Source organism: Petaurus breviceps, unplaced genomic scaffold (genome assembly GCF_028583685.1).
Source record: "Petaurus breviceps papuanus isolate PSGF00001 unplaced genomic scaffold, PetGlider_PUasm1.0 214, whole genome shotgun sequence".
Classification (NCBI taxonomy): domain Eukaryota; kingdom Metazoa; phylum Chordata; class Mammalia; order Diprotodontia; family Petauridae; genus Petaurus; species Petaurus breviceps.
This window is the reverse complement of record NW_027185863.1, coordinates 17293485-17311242: the sequence shown is the minus strand read 5'-3', so window position 1 is coordinate 17311242 and position 17758 is coordinate 17293485. Positions and strand designations below refer to the sequence as shown.

Sequence of the window (17758 nt, the reverse complement as noted above, 5' to 3'; positions counted from 1 at the left end):
TATATATATATATATATATATATATATATATGTATATAGCCTTCTCCTGGCTCAGAGAATGTCACAACCCTCTTGATCCACTGCCCAATCACAAAGCATCAAGGTGTGGGCATTCCTGAAAAACAAGCCTCCTTCCACAGGCTCCATGTGACCACATTCAGCCTATTAGGGGGCAGAGTATATTTTCAAATCAAGGAATATTCTCAGAATCACTTAAGCCTATCAAAGGGCCTAAGGGCAGGGAAGATCATAAATTCCCATTCCCACAACACCATCTTATATTTTTTTCACTATAAAAGTCACAACATGAATATATGCGTCATTACCCTGATGATACAAAAACAGATCCATGTTGTTACCTGAAATTAATTCTATGTCCTTTCCAAAACATGGTATTGTCCCTTTGGCTACATATATAAGAAAAGTGATACTGTAGAGATCAAGAGTATGGGAATGGTTCAGCACAGAAAACTGCCCAAAATTTACCATGGCAAGACTGGAGAGGACTACAATGTTATTCAACATTCTGTAGGCATTGTTGTAAACAAACAGGTTGAGGGCAAGATTCTAGCCAAAAGAATTAATGTTTATGGTGAGCACATTGAGCACTCTAAGAGCAGAGATAGCTTCCTGAAGCAGGTAAAGAAAAATGATAAGAAGAAAGAAGCTAAAGAAAAAGGCACCTGGGTTCATCTGAAATGTCAGCTTGCTCCACCCAGAAAAGAATACTTTGTCAGAACCAATTACAAGGAACCTGAGGTGTTGGAACCAATGCTTTACAAATTCATGGCATAAATGATTGTAAAAAATAAAATAATAATAATGATAAATGAATTATGAAAATAAAGCAAAATAGCATCGATTTTTATCCCTGCCATTGGCAATCAAAAAATATATATCTAGAGCTAGGTAGTGCAATGAATGGAGTGAGGGGTCTGGAGTCAGAAAGAACAGATACTCCATACTGGTTTCAGATACTCCACAGTGCTATGACCTTGGGTATGTCACTTAACCCCTCAGTTTTCTCATCTGTAACTGAGGATAATAGCAGATAGCTCCTAGGGTTTTTGTGGGTATCAAATGAGATGATCCATGCAAAGCTCTTTTTGTTGTTGTTTAGTTGATTAGTCATGACTGAGTCTTTGTGACCCTATTTGGAGTTTTCTTAGCAAAGATACTAGAGTCATTTGCCATTTTCTTCTCCAGCTCATTTTACAGATGAGGAAACTGGGGCAAACAAGGTTAAGTAACTTGCTCAGGGTCACACAGCTAGTAAATGTCTGAATCCAGATTTAAACTCAGATCCTCCTGATTCCAGTGCCAGCATTTTATCCACTTTACCACCTAGCTGGCCCATGTAAAAATCCTTTTTTGCATCTTAAAATATCATATAAATTCTGTTATAATTATCATTATCATTGTAAGCAATAATGATTCAACCAGAAAAGGAAGTGAAATACAGAAGTACATTAGGCAGGGAAATTCATTTATCCAAAACAGAGGCTATTAATGAAGTGGTCCATTGATAGATTTTAGGGAGTCCATGAATATGAATAGGAAAAAAATGACATTTATATTTCAGTATAATTGGTTTCTTGACAATCTGGTGGGTTTTTTTAAAATTTTATTCATGGAAAGGGTCCATGGGTTTCACTAGACTATCAAGGGTTTTGTGACATAAAAAGGTGAAGAATTTCTGATCTAAAACATGTTTATTAAGTTCCTGCATTGTACAAGGCATTAGTGTGTTAGGGGCTGTTGAGAATGCTGTTTCCCTGACATCAAGGGGCTTGAAAAACACATCAGAAAGACAAGATCACAGATGTAAAATGAGGGGTTAAACTAGATGAAATCTAAGGTCCCTTCCAGCTCTGAACTAAAGTAGAATTTGGTAAATAGCGTAAGAGATGTATAAAAAGAATTTATCCAGAAGGTTCATAGGGGGAAGAAATTATATTTGGTTGAGATCAAGAAAGGTTTTACAAAGACAATATGCTATGGTAAGCTATAGTATGATTGGACTATGGTGATCATAACCATATTATCATAATACTTAGTAGGAAGCATATTTCCATCAAACCTTTGCTTTACTGTGGAAGTTGAGTCTTCTATTTTGGGAATTTTTATAGGATTATTATTTTTTTTTAATTTAGCATCACACAGTTGTTCTAGGGCCAACTTTGGGAACAGGTTAGATTCCATTGCCTCTCTGACATATGCTTTCTGTGTAACTCTAGTCAATTCTTTTAACTTCTCAGTGCCCTGGACAACTAAGCCTAAAATTTAAATAAAAATATTGCAGATATACATTGGTAGAATGAGTTTCCTTACTGGGAGTAAATTCTACTTTCCTATACCAAAGAAAGATATGGAAGGACAAAAAAGACAAAAGAAAAGAAAGCAAGGGTTAAAAATGCTAGTATTCAAACATCTCTCAACTACATTTGTGAAGGGAATTTCCACAGTGAGAGTTCCCTCAGTGATAAAATCACAAATCTAGCAGTAAATAAATTTAAAAAAACAAGTGAATACCAGCACATGCATTGTATTTCCATTAATACTTGCACTTATAAATTACTTGTTTAAGTAGTAGAAGAGTGCCTCATCATTATATTATCATACTGAATTAACCTTATTTCTGGTATGGGCATGCTAGCCAACCAAGATTTTCAGTCTACAATAGAGGAAAAACACATCGTACATTGTTGGACTGCAGGTGCTATTGTGGCTTTGTATCCCAAGTACTTGGGTGTCATGTTTTCTTCCACTCTGCCCTTGAATTCCCAGTACTCTGATAACTTGTTTTGATCACTGGTATGCATATCATCCATGCTTCCTCTTCTCTTAACCTATTGCAGTTTCAGCAGTGTCTCTGATAGAAAAAACCTGCTGTGGGGAGAGATGAAAGAAACCAGAGAGGAAGCATTGTCCAATTTCCACTCAGACACAAGTTTGCTGAGGTTACAGCTTGTTTAAGTCAGTGGGAGAAAAAAAGAAAGAAATGACAATAACAAAGAAGGAATTTTTAAAAATTGTTTTTGGCCTCCAACCATTTATCCTTCCAATGTCACATATTTTTTTTTCTCATATGCCAGAATTTTTTAAAAAATCAAAGGATTTAGACTTGGAAACTGGGGATCTCTTCTATCTTTGTCCACATGCATCAATTTTGAAATAACAGAATCATAGATTGTGAGAGCCACAATAAAATTGACAAAATGCCCAGATGATGATATTAATTTTATAGATGAAGATATTAAAGCACAAAGAAATGAGATGAAATGCCCAAGGTCATAGAGCTAATTAGTGACTACTATAGAGCACCACGGTATCATAGATTTAGAACTGAAAATGAAATCCAAAGTCATGTCATATTACATGTGAGGAAACAAAGATCCAGTTAGTGATTTGACAAAGATCTAGCATATAATAAATAGAATTATTGTCCCTGGAGCCCGAGTTTTGTATCTCTAAAGCCAGATCTCTTATGGTTGTATCACTGTGACTAAATTATTAAGTCTAACAGGTATTAGAACTTTTTCCTCTTGAGTTATTTTAATTTTGTACTGTTTATCATTAAAAACTACACAACACAGACTAAGAGAGAAATGTACTTTATATATTTTCAGTCAGGATTTGAAATCAACCTGTTGCTTTAAAAACACTGAGTCATAGCTTAGTTGGTGAAAATACTATCTCATGAGATTATTTGGTTCATTAGAAATGGCAATTTCATTTTTTTTCTAATGGCCTGCAAACATATTAAGTCCCAGAGTGATCAGAACTAGCTAGTTTCAAAAATGCTACCAGTGATCTTTTGAAAGAGGTTATAATCAGCATTTTCCCGTGATTCAGTTCCTCTCTGTATGTTCCAATTACTTCCTGATGTTCTTGTGTATCTGTCTTGGGTCTGTCCTATTCACATACCAAGATAGGAATTAATTTCTATCTCCAGCCTAAGGATGTCACTAGTGTTCTTTAATGAAGGTTGCCAATTCCAGATTCATCAACCTTTAGGTGGTCATTAAGTAGAAAGATGTAGTGACCTTCAAAGTACATACTTGGAGATATATTCATGTATATGCATATATATGTGAGTATATATATATATACACACACACATATAAACATATATATGTATGTGTGTTTCCTCCATTAAAAATTAAAATTGAATTTCATGGTGATATATTAATGTATGATATTGTTTGAGAATATCATTACAAAATGAGTGTAGTGTTCTTGAAATATTGAATTTTTTTACAAGGATGGAAACTCCAAATTTAGGAATACTATTTAAATAGTACACTCTGTCTCAAAGCAATATCCCTCCTTGGAAACTTAAAGCCAGATTTAATTCTCAACAGTTGTAATTGGCTCATCTCAAGCGCCAGAAATTTGTACTCCCAGCTTTCCTCTTACATAGTCTCTGTTCTGTTCTAATACATAATTGCTCTGTTTTATATTCTTCTCATTTTTATAAACTGCCTTTGCAAGAATATAGGGACCTTTAAAAAATTAGACCTGTGATTTCATCTGTGTATGACATTAGCTTTACTAATACAACTAGCTAGCTCATCTGTAATTTATGGTTTTAGTATACCTGGGAGCATTAGTAGATTAAATGATCAGTTGAGAGGCACACAGCCAATATAAGTCATAGTTATGATTTGAACCTAGGCAGGAGGTATTGCAATGGATAGAACTGTGGGTGTGGAATCAGGCAGACCTAAGTTCTAATTCAACCTAATATACTTACCAGCTGTGTAAACCAGGGCAAGTCACCTAACCTCATTTGCCTCAGTTTCCTGAACTGCAACTTGGGAATAATAATAGCATCTACCTCATAAGACTGTTTTGAAAAGCAAATGAGATAATATTTGTAAATCATTTAACACAGTGCTTGACACATAGTCGGTAGTTAATAAAATCATGTTTTTCTTTCTTCTTGACTCTAAGATCTGCTTTTTAGGCAGTCAGCAATAATGTTTTTCATGTAGAGCTCTAAGTAAATTTAACTAAATATCCTGCTTTTGTGGGAGGAAAAAGAGAACATAAAAGACCAATGGACAAAAGCATCTAAGAGTAGAAACGAGAGTAGAAACCATGCTTTCATTCTTCTTATCTTGTACTTAGTCCATTATATTCTAGGACAAATACATTGAAGAATAGAGAGGATGAACTGTGCCAAAAGGACCAAGGGAATATGGAGGCATTGGGCATGGGAATGAAGGAGGGAGATGTGACAATGGCTCCAGTGCTTTTTAGTTTCGTAAAAGACTCCTATTCTACTTTAGTTGACCAATTAATGGAATTGGAGATGTTTATCCTGGAGAATACTGAAGGGAAACATGACAGCAGTATTAAAATAATTGAAGATCTTTCATATAAAAAATGGTATCAGAGTTAGGCTATTAGTTCCTTTAAGACAGAACAAGCAATGGTGATAAAAGTAAATTTATAGAAAAGGGGGAAAAATCCTAACAATTAGAGATAGCACAAAATGAAATATTTTTGCTCCTCATTGGAGAAGCTGGATGGTCATTCATTCCATCAGATTTGTGATTTCATCTATTTTTGTGTGTATAATATATGGGCATCATGTTAGGTGTCGTAGAGAAGCAAAGACAAAACCCAAAGTAATACTTGCCCTCAAGGAGCTTACATTCTCTTGAGGACAAATAAGATATACCCGGGTAAGTAAATGCTGTGTGTGGATACACACATGTAGATGTATATAGCTATGTGTGTATACATACATAAGTATATGCATAGGTTTGTATTTACTTATCTAAGTATATGGTATGGGTATATATGCCTACATATAAATATGTATGTATGTGTATAATAGTTTCAAGGGATCTCCTACAAGGTGAGATATGAAAGTTCCTGCTTAAATGGTTGGGTTTTTTGTTTGGGGATTGGATTTTTTGTTTGTTTGTTTTGACTTTGTAGCAGGTTTAAGGGGTTAGTGTGGCACATTTTGTATGATTACCCCTTAGAAGATTAATCCAGATTTAATTCTCTTTTACCTAATTAGGCCTGCCTAAATTTTCTTGGCAGATTAAGTCCATCCTACACTCAGCTATCAAAATGATCTTTCTAAAGTCATATTTTACAACATTATCCCCTTCCCTATTTGATAAACTCCAGTTTCTAACACCACAAAGATGAAATGTAAAATCCCATTTGATGATGAAAGACCTTCACAACTTACGCCTTTATAAATGTGCACAACACATGCATGTACTTACTCTCTCTGTCTCTCTGTCTCTCTCTCTTTCTCCCTCTCTCTGTCTCTCTGTCTCTCTCTTTCTCTCTCTCTGTCTCTCTGTCTCTCTCTCTCTCTTTCTGTCTCTCTGTCTCTCTGTCTCATACATATCCTTCATTACATGCTACCACAGACTGCAATCCAGTGTCAATAAACTCCCTGTTATTTCTCAAACAAAATACTCCATCTCCAACTCAAGGAATTTTCTGTGCCTATCCCCAAACCTAGAATTCACTCCTTCTTCATATCCAGGTCCTTATTTTCTTGGTTTTCTGTATGTCTCAGCTAAAATTCTTCCTTCTACAGGAATTTTTTTTCTGATCCCTTTTAATTCTAGTATCTTCCCTCTGTTAATTATTTCTTTTTGTCCTATATACACACAGCTTATTTATATGTAGTTTTTTTTTAATGTTGTTCCCTTATTCTACTGTGAGCTCCTTCTGAGACCATGACTGTTTTTTTACCTTTCTTTATTCCCCAGTTCTTAGCACAGAAGCTATAATGCATAATGGTTATTTGAAAAAAATTTTATTGCCTGAATATGTGTATATATATATATAATGTGTATGTGTATATATTTATTTTTGTTTATTTATTTATATGCCTTCCAGATCTTTACATCTACACTAGCATTAATAACTCAAACAAGGATTAGTGGCATCTAAATTTTCATTTAAAAAATAATTAGAATAAAATTAGGACAATTTAAATGATCATTAGAGAAGAGGAATGAAACAGGTCATTTAGACAGGAAGAAGGAGGTGGCTTATGCTGCTGCCTACACATGCTGAATCACATTCTTATTTTAATTCAAGAGTTCTTAACCCTAGATATTAATTTAAAAAATATTTTGATAACTCCATTTCAATAGAATTTGTGTATCTTAATTTATTTTTAATAGTTTAAAAACATTTTTACTTAGTTTATTCTTTAAAAAATAGTTTTCAGGAAAAGGGTCAATGTACTTTGCCAGAATAACATAGGGGTCCATGAAACAAACAAACAAAAAATTTGAGAATCTGTGCTTCAATTCATCCTTACTTGAAGGAAAGAAAAATAAAATTTGCATAATTTGGCCTGTCATCTGAAACCAGGAAAATGGAGGTATCTGGACTCGTGGGTATTTTCTGACCAGTCACTGCTCAGTTCGAAGCAACTTTTCAGGCTCTTTTCTGTCATAATAGTCCCAAAAGGTGCCGGTAAATTGGGTAAGGACAAGGTTAAGGGTAAAGAAATATCAGAACCTATAACACCTTAATTAGATCCCATGTATCTACATGGAGGTTATATTTGACAATGGAGTCAATAGTAAGTCACTGGAGTGTATAGGAGAAATAGGAAAATCATCTTGCTATCTTTATCGATGAGGAAATGAATGAATGAAATGAGGAGAGATATGAGGTAGAGCTACCAATAATGGGTCATTTGAAATAGTCTAGTCAACAATTGCACACGAACTTGAAATAGGATGATGATTGAGTTAGTTGAGAGACAGGGAGTCCTATAAGAGACATTGAGGAGATAGAAATGACAGCATTCAGCAACTTGATTGCATATGTGGGGTGAGTGAGAGTGAAGGGTCAAGGATGACATTGAGATTGTGAGCCAGGGTGACTGATGGGTCCCTTCCAATGTAACAAAGAATTTTTAAAAAGGGAAGACTGGGGCAAGGGGAATGATGAATTCTGTTTTGGCATTTGGAATTTAAGATACTTTTAGACCATCCAATTTGAACAGTCTAGTAGGTAAGAGGAAAACTGGAAAAGAACAATGCAGAGTCCCTTCTCCCCCACCCAAAAAAAAAATGCTGCAAGAAAATCCTGGAGGAGTAGGTGGTTGATATTGCCAAACCCTGTAGAGAGGTCAAGGACAAGGTCTGGAAGAAAAAAAAAAGATCTTAAGCTCAAGCACTACATTCTGCATAAAGCTTTACCTGAACTACCACTCCCAACAGCAAGGGAGCGCCCTGATGTACTAAACAATTTATTTATTCTGTATGCCCTTGTATATGAATATGTTTTCTCTCCATCTTGAATGTTCAAAGCTCATTGAGTGCAGAGACTATTTCATTTTTGTCCTTGTGTCACAAACACACAGCACAATGCCTGGTTCATTATTGACTGATTGAATCAGTGATAGGTCCTAAACCTGATTGTAAAGAATTGAGAGTGTAGTCAGAAGGCACATGGATGTATAGAATTTAAATTACTTTTTCTAGCAATTTGTCTGAGAAAGTGAGAAGAGAAGAGATTAGAGTCCATCCAAAAATCATCAGTAGAGTATCAAGTAACCTAACCGGTAGAGTCTGAAGATATCAGAAAACTAGAATAAAGTTATTAATGATGTGGTTGGTTTCCTCTATTTGTTTTAATTTCAAACAACTTGAATTTTGAAACGTGAACATTGGAACAGTTATTTATCTTATAGGATGATGAAGGCTCGGCAGTATTCTTAGGCCTAACGGAGAATGATCCTTTATAATATAATCAGGAGTTAATTCTGGTGCTTGTTTTTTTTCCTGCTAAGGAAGTCAATCTTTATCCCAAACGTACATATATGTTAATGTACAATGTAATCAATATAGCATTCATCTATTTGTAAATTCTGGGGAGAGCTCTAAGGTCCATTTTTACTCTGAGTCCTATGAATCAGCTCTCTCTTAAAGAAGATATTAACTACTTTGGAATCTATGCTGTTCAGAACATGCTACTCTTAGAATATACTTTACCAAAAGCAGATGTCTTGCTCTAAGATCCTGTCGGATCAGAAAAATCCAAACAAGCTATTCTGGGAGTATCACAAGACTTCAAAAATTTCCATTGACAGGGCTCTTTTTTATGTACAAACAGCAGTTTGGGCCAGAGACTATTATTCCATTCTTGGCTATAGATTTATATAACTAGAAATTTGGTGACAGTCTCATCTCAATGTAGACAGGTATTTATATCTAAAAATTTAAGGCCAGTTAATAACACTTTATAACCAATTTAAAAAGATGAGAAAAGAGAGGGACAGAGAGATGAAGAGTGTAGAGAAGATGTGGGAGAGAGAGAGAGAGAGAGAGACAGAGAGAGAGAGAGAGAGAGAGAGAGAGAGAGAGAGAGAGAGAGAGAGAGAGAGACAGAGAGAGAGACAGAGAGAGAGACAGAGAGACAGAGACAGAGAGAGACAGAGACAGAGAGAGAGAGACAGAGAGAGAGACAGAGAGAGAATTTTTTTTCTCCTTTCATAAGACATAATGGGGACCAAGCCAGAACAGTTCACTATCTTTTTCTGTAAATGGTGTTGTCTTTATGGATGTCAACTGTTATGTTTTGCCTTATCTGGTTTCTGTTTACATATTAAACAGTCCTAAGTGAAAGGCAGCTTTTCCACACAATACAGAATACATTGTTCCTTTGTATTCACATGGAAGATTAAAGACTAAACACAATAATATGGTGTTTGTAGTCTATAATCCTCTGACTCTGTGAATGTGGTCTGCTTGTTTGTTTTTAACTAGTAATATCTCCTATTTATATTTGATCTTTCATTCCCAGAGCACTTTATGTACACAAGCAAGCACACAAAAGATCAGTTCATGTACACTGAGATGCAATCCCTGCTGAGCCTGGACACTGCCAGCTGTTTTAATGTGTAAAGCAGCAGCAAGACGCAGCAGGTTAGGGCAGGAAGAAGAATGTAGGCCCTTGAAATACTAAGTCTACTTTTTAGCAAAAGATTGCTGGTGTTTATATTTGATATTCAAATCACAGCTCTAATACACCCATAATAATTATGCCAAGGAGATGGCATAACCTGGTCTGTAGTGCTGGGAAGGTACCTGATTTTAGAGTCCTCCACTGAAAGGAAATTCCTGTGTGGACTCTTCTGTGAACAAATAAAAACCTTCATGCAGTATAATGCTGCAGGAAAACTTTCCCCCAATGTTCACAGGTGGAAGGACTTCTTCCCAGTACCCTCTTGTCTTCTCAAAAAACTAAAACTATCTGGAGGGAAAATGCCTGAAGCAATGATCTAACCAGGAAGTTATGTCTTCACAAGCAGCCAGTGTCCCTTTCTAGGGCAATTGGTGTAAAGAAATGCAACATTTCATGGAGGGGAACAAAAGCACAGATTGACCAAGCTTGTTTGTAACTGACCCATTTTAATTAAGGTTAAATGGCAGCTAAAATCCTTTCTCCTCTACAGGACAAGCAGTGTTTTACATTGGTTTAACTGAACTCGTGCTGCTGATTTGATAAGCTTCTTTCTTTGTAAATGAAAGCAGGATGGTGTTATGTGAATGCAGGTGTACTTTCCCTTGGATGACCTGTAAAAAAAAAAATGAGACTTGCAAAGTGGGTCAGACAGAACTACCAATTAGCTGATTTAAATGTATCTGTGCTCTCTCTCTCTCTCTCTCTCTCTCTCTCTCTCTCTCTGTATATATATATAGTTATCTAGATGTAGATATACACACACACACACACACAATGCATATATATTCTGCTGATAACTATAGAAAATGGGGGAAAAAGAAACAAGGGAATATTTGAGTATATTCAGAAAAAGTCTTTGAAAATCCAGGTAGAGTGGTGATGGTGATGATGGAAATTTTACTTCACTTTGTATTCAGTACAAGTTGCTTTGTCAGAACTCTCATTTGCAGTGGATTACAATTATTAAACTGATAGAAACTTATTGTGAAATGGGAATAAAAGGCCTACATCTAAAATATGGGGGAGTTGGTAGCATAGATATCTGAGACTGGAGTCAGGAAGAATTGGGTTGAATTCAGCTTCAGGAACTCATTGTGGAGCGTTGAGCAAGTCAATCAACCTGTTTGCCTAAGTTTTTTCATCTGCAAAATAGAAGTAATAGCACCAACTTCCCAGTGTTGTTGTGAGGATCAAATGAGAAAAAATAATAAAGGGCTTAGCACAGTTCCTGGTACATACAAAAAGCTATACATTTTTTTATTAATTAATTATTATCTAAAAAGCAAGGCTCATCCATAGCTGGAGTAGACCTCAAAGGCCAATTAGTCAAAGGATGGGTTAAGTGACTTGTCAGAAATGGCATTTGAAGCTTGGTTTTCTGAATCCATCATACAAAGTTAAATCCACATTGGCAGGGATTTTTTAACCTTGATGGCTGGTAAATGACCTCCAGGTCAGTCCACTGCTGTGTATGTTGTAACATTCATAACTTTGGGAAGAACACATTCCCACTTGGGAGAAAGGCACATGACATTTTCAGAAAATTCCTTCTTAACTACTTTAAAAAATGACAAGGCACAGCCCTGAGTAAGTAAGTTTTCTTGAATAACAGGACTAAACCAAGACAAATTCCTGAATCACAAGAGAATGAAAGTAAACACCAGGCCATACTCTTGGGACCTAAGCAATCAGAGAGAACCTCATGCAAATCAGACAGTGGATCTAAGAAGAAACCAGCTATTGTACTCTGGTTATTTTTCTCTCCTTGGATCTGATTGTCTTGGGGACTTCATAAATGAACTTGTGGGTATAGGAATATTTCAAAAACCTCTATAATTTGAACAGACACTGTGAAGGACTATGACTAAGTAGAAAGAAGTCTGTCGAGATACATTATATTGCCAAGTGAGTTGGGACCACTGCAGCTACTGCCACCCAAATACAGGTTTCCATAAGGCATATGAAAAAGAAGTTTCACTTCATCCTGCCAAATAGTCCACCCAGAGAGCCAATCTTGTGCAAATGGTGAAATAATCATATTTAAAGAAAGTCAGATTTTTGGTAGGAATTGTTCAAAATAATAGTATTTCATCTGAAATGTAATCTAAACAACCCCTTTATTCCTTCTTGTATTTAATAAAATATGTAAGGTTAAGAATATTTTCTTCAATATGTTAAGTGTATGTGGAACTTTAGGCAATTTCCCACACATTCTCAAACCTGAACATATAATCATCGTGATCTCAAATTGTTTTTTACCATTTTATTTAATTGTAAAACTGAGGCATGATACAGAATTTTATGGTAGTTTCAAGTAACCAAAAGATGGGGAAAAAACTTAAAAATTTACCATTACAAACAGTGATTAGATATTTTATTTTGGCAGGATTTTTCTACTATTTTCAGAAGGGAGGATGATTTTATAAGTAAAACATTTGGATATCCAAGTAACCTCATTTCAGATGGAACTGACCTGTTTAGCTAATTTATCCCCTCACCTGTTGTAGGTGGAAAGAATCTATACAATGCATAATTTGCTCAGGGAAGAAAGATATAAATCATAAATGTGGAAAAAGATTTCAGTATGCATTTCATAACAATTTTTTCTTCTATGCAGTTGGTACATACTTATTCCCTTGAAAATATCTATGATTTTACCAATTTCTTTTGTTGTTAGTGAAAATATTTTTGCTTCTGGATTCCTAGGGCCTGAGTTCTAATCTTGGCCCTGACATTTATTGCATGTGGAAGGGTTGGCAAGACACTTCTTTCTGGGCCTCAATTTCCTCAACTTTAGAATGAGAATATTGTAATAAATGACCTTTATATTCCCTTCAAGTTCTAAATCTGTAATCCAATGAAATGGACTTGTCTGCCTGTGAAATTTTGAATGTCTTAATGTAATTTAATTAGTAAATGAAGTTAAAAATATTTCTTTAAACACTACTTTTACTAAAGACATGCACACAAACATGTCTTACCAGACCAGATCTAAAAGATTGTGTACAGTTCTTGGTACCACACTTTAAAAAGAACATTGACAAAATAAAATGTGCTCAGCAAATAGTGATCAGGATAATTAGGAGATTCAGAATTATAATATAATATATAACATATTCCATTTAACCTACAAGAGAAAAGACTTGGGGGAGGGGGAATTGGTGGGAGAGGAAAATGATAACTGTCTTTAAATGTGTAGAAAGAACTAAATCAAGTGAATGGAGCATAAAGGGAGACAGCACCTAAATTAATATAAAGAATTGCTTCCTAAAATATGCAGCCTCCTAAAAATGAAAGTGATAATTAGTGATCCAATCTTCTGAGGTATCTAAACAGAGATTAGATACTATTGTCAAATATGTCATAAAGTTGGCTTAAGATTCTATTAGACACCTTTGTACCCTAGTCAGTTCTAAATCAATGTTAATATCAATATGCGCAACAATAAATATCATTTTATATCTCTTTAAAGTTTAGGGCAGATAGGTGGCTCAATGTGCTAGACCTGAAGTTAGGAAGACTAATCTTCCTGAGTTCCAATCTGGCCTAAGACACTTACTAGCTGGGCGACCTTGGGCAAATCGCTTAACCCTGTTTGTGGTTGTAAAATGAGCTGGAGAAGGAAATAGCAAACCACTCCAGTATCTTTACCAACCCCAAATAAGGTCATGAAGAACTAAAGGCAACTAAAGGACAACAAAGTTTGCAAACTGCTTTACAAGTTGTTTCATGTGATCCTTACAACAGTCTTGTGGTGGGAGGTGACATTGTTATCCCCATCTATGAATGGGACAATACTAGTTAGAACTAGTGAGAACGTTCAAGTTAAAACAGAGCCATAGTTACTATTTTAGTGCTCTGAAATTGTAGTGCATACCTCCTTTAGCTTGGCTATAGAAAGATGTAAAGATTGGGACTCAGCATCATTGATTTGTGTTGTTTTTGACTTGTGACAAACATCATAAAAACAGGTGGATTTGGGCCAGTGATAAGTGATAAATACAGTAGTGCTCAGTTATTTAGTCACATCTGACTCTTTGTGACCATGTGGACTATGGCAGGTCAATAGTGTCCCTGGGGTTTTATTGACAAATATAATTGGAGTAATTCAACATTTCCTTCTACAATAGATTAAGGGAAACAGAGGTTAAATGACTTGCCCAGGGTCATGTAGGTAGTAATTGTCTAAGGCTGGACTTGAACTCAGGTCTTTCTGACTCTGGGCCCAGTGCTCCATGACTTCTAGGTAGCTAGCTGTCTAGAGCATAGCAGTCTCTTAATAAATATTTATTGATTTATTGACTATGGGTATGGCTTAAAGATGGAAATAACAGGTAGAGGATTAATCTAAGGAAGATGAGAATTCTGAGAGGTAGAACTGAAATTCAAGCTGCATATATATTCCAGGCCTTTATAATGTTTTCTGTGACTGCACAAAGGCAGGAAATAGAATACCGAGTTCTCAGAAAGGCCAATTGTACAGTTTGATTAGAACACAGATGTAATTTGAGCAATATGAAAAAAAAATGGCAAAATAGATTGGAATAAAATTTGGAAAACTTTGAATACCACTTTATGGAGTTTTAATTTATCCTATACTCTTTCAAATTAGCTATTATCCTATTGTCTTATGGGGGATATGACTCCTCGGATCATAATCAAGTTAATGTTACCACTACTTCTTGACTGCCCTATTTTTCAATACACTATTCCTCTAGCTTCCTGTCCAAAATATCTGTCCATGGCTCTTTCTATTCTATTTTGATATCTACCCCATTGAAATGGAAGCTTCTTAGGGCAGGTACTTTCACATATGCAGGGCTTAGCCCAGTGAAGTAGCTCAAAAGAAATTCAAGATGTGCAAACTTAAAGAACCCACCCCAAATGTTCATAGGGGGTATTTGTGCCTAACCTGTGGTGAAGCATTCTGAGCTTGTACGAGTCTGAGCAGCAATGGTCTGATGCCCTGCAACTTGACTCTACCTTAGTGATATCATTGATTCTCTTCAAGAATGAAGGACCACCACTGCCAACCAATCAACCAACCTGACACATTGTAAGCATTGACTGTGTTTGGGGGCTTTTTTTATTCATTTATTACTAGAGACAAAGGGATCCCCTTCAGACGTTGTTTGTTTTTAATCACGGGAGTACAAGTGGTCAACCCTGTTGTTGCTGTTCTTTGTCCTTCCTTCTCAAAGAGGACCATGACATCAGGGAGGTGAAAACTGATAGGACTTGACAACTAATTACAATTGGTAATTGGGAGAAAGTGAGGCATCAAGGATGCTCCAAGGTTAAAAATCTGGGTAAATGGGAGGAAAATAAGGCCTTTATTTGAAACAGGGATGTCTAAAGGAAGGACTGGTTCAGCAGAGGCACATGAGTTCTATTTTGTACAAAGAGTTTGAAATACTGAAGAGACAGCTGAGTGTGTATAAGGAAAGTTGACAGCATGGGTCTGCAATGCAGGATAGAGATGAGGGCAGGGTTGAATATATAGATTTGAGATTCAGTTGCTTAGAAATGATCAATGAACCTGTGAGAACCAATGGAATCGAAAAAGACAATATAAGGAGAGAGGAAAGCCAAGGAAAGAGACCTGACCAATACTCATAATTTAAAATGATTCCATATGAAAAAGAGAAAGGAGGGTCACAAAGGTAAATGAAGGAGAATATTCAGATTCAAAGAAGTAAAGGAGGAAAAAGATTGAGAATGACAATCACTTTTAGCAGTAGAGATTATTGGTCACCTTTCATAGGCTGTTTCAGAAGATCAATGAGGTCAGAAACCAGGTTACAAGAGATATCTAAGAGAATGGCTAGAGAGAAGAGGTACTAATTATATAGATAGCTCTGGGAATTTAGTCATAAAATGTAGAAAAGCTATAAGATGTCACTTTGAGTCAATTACAGAGTCAAACAAAGACTTTTAAGGATGGGGAGGAGCTAACCAGGCTTATAGGTTGTAGAAAGAAGCTAATGGAGAAGAGATTGAACAAGACTGAAAAAAAAAAACATTCAATGTGAAAATTCTGAGAAGAGATGAGAGGGGATCTGATTATGAGATCAAGCAAAAAGATTACTTTGCAAGAAAAAAAGTCCTTTTCCTTAAAATATTAAAGCAAAGGGAGGATGGGTAAAAATGATGAGAAGATTGCCATGCTGTAATTTAGATTTGTGAAGATAAATTGGTGATTTAGTTAGCTTAGGGAAAGCATTTCTGGAAGACAAATGACATAGACTAGTGTTAGAGGTAATCTAGGATTAATGATTGGCAGTAAGAATGGTAGAATGAGAAAGTAACAAGAAAAATAAGAGTGGGAAAGTATTTATAGACTGAATTATTAAGACTGAATTAAAGAAACTGAAGACAGAACAGAAGTTATGTATTAAAGACTAGGGATGGACGACTTTTTTGTAATTATGATCATGATGATTAATCATCATCATAATAGTGCTTTATTGTTTGCAAACACTTTACAAACATTATTTGATTTTGTTCTCAACAACCCTGGGAGGTAGCTACTATTATTGTCTTTGTAAAACACTTCTTATGAAGTACTATATAGATAGCTAGAGATATAGATACACCTACATATATATATATATATTTTTTTCTATATCACTATACCTTTTACATATTATAGAGGATAAGAACCACATATTTCACTATAAATGAGTTGCAAAATAAGTTCCACATTTGGAAACATTAATTATTTATCATAGGGAACAATTCCCCTCACTTAATTATATTTATTACAATTAGAAAAAAGTTCCTTAATTTTCCCTAGTTAGTTATTCACTTCTGTCCTACTTGAACTATGAATCACTAAACCAAAAACTTCCATTATAAGAATTTTATTTACCTTCAGATAATCGTTGATTATTTCAACAATTTTGAAAAGTTTAATCCTCTGGAAGATTAGGGAAAAAAATGATCCAGTGTTCTTATGGAGACCACACAGGACTGAGAGGTTGATAAACTAAATTTCACTTTTGAATTTTCAACTAGCAGTATGAACATGGCCAAATCACTTATCTCACCAGGATAGTGTCTGTTCCTCTTTAAGAAGAGGAGGGTGGACCAGAAAATCTCCAAGGTGCTTTCCAGCTTTAATGGCTTCTAACTTAATGGAAATTGAAAATGTGAAAATTTACACATTTTCTATTTTCTCTTAAGGATGGATAAAACAAGTGTCTGTATAAAGTGTAAGGATATGCTTTGGTAAGACTAATTATTCTTGAGCATTTTAGCTATGTCAAGCAATAGTTAAATGGACAGCTTCCATTTTCTATTAAAAAATTAATCCCACTGGCATTTTCCCTGGTATATGTGATCCTCCCATTTAGCATTTTATTTTTCCCCAGTTACATGTTAAAAACAATTTTTAACATTCATTTTTTAAAACTTTGAGGTGCAAAATCTGTCCCTTCCTCCTTCCCTACCCCCACCCCCCATTGAGAGGGCAAGCAATTTGATACAGGTTATACATGTGTAGTCATGCAAAACATTTCCATAATAGTCATGTTGTGAAAGAAAACATAGACCAGAAAAAAAAAACTCAAGGAAAATAAATAAAGTTTTTAAGAAGCATGTTTCAATCTGTATTAAGACACCATTAGTTCCTTCTCTGGTGATACATAGCGTTTTTCATCCTAAGACCTTTAGAGTTGCTTGGATCATTCATTTTGTTGCTGAAAATAGCTAAGTCAATAGCTGATCATTATACAATACTGCTATTACCTTTGTATACAGTATATTTCACTTTGCATCAGCTTATGTA

General features: G+C 35.3%; 1 protein-coding gene across 1 annotated transcript in view; it reads left to right on the top strand.

The window, feature by feature from the left end:
* Positions 1-17758, top strand: part of MYO16 (myosin XVI) — an 871975-nt gene that overhangs the window by 497213 nt on the left and 357004 nt on the right. Inside the window, exon 19 of the mRNA XM_069094125.1 lies at positions 13672-13720. Coding sequence (XP_068950226.1) covers positions 13672-13720 — 49 coding nt within the window. The remainder of the gene's footprint in view (positions 1-13671; positions 13721-17758) is intronic.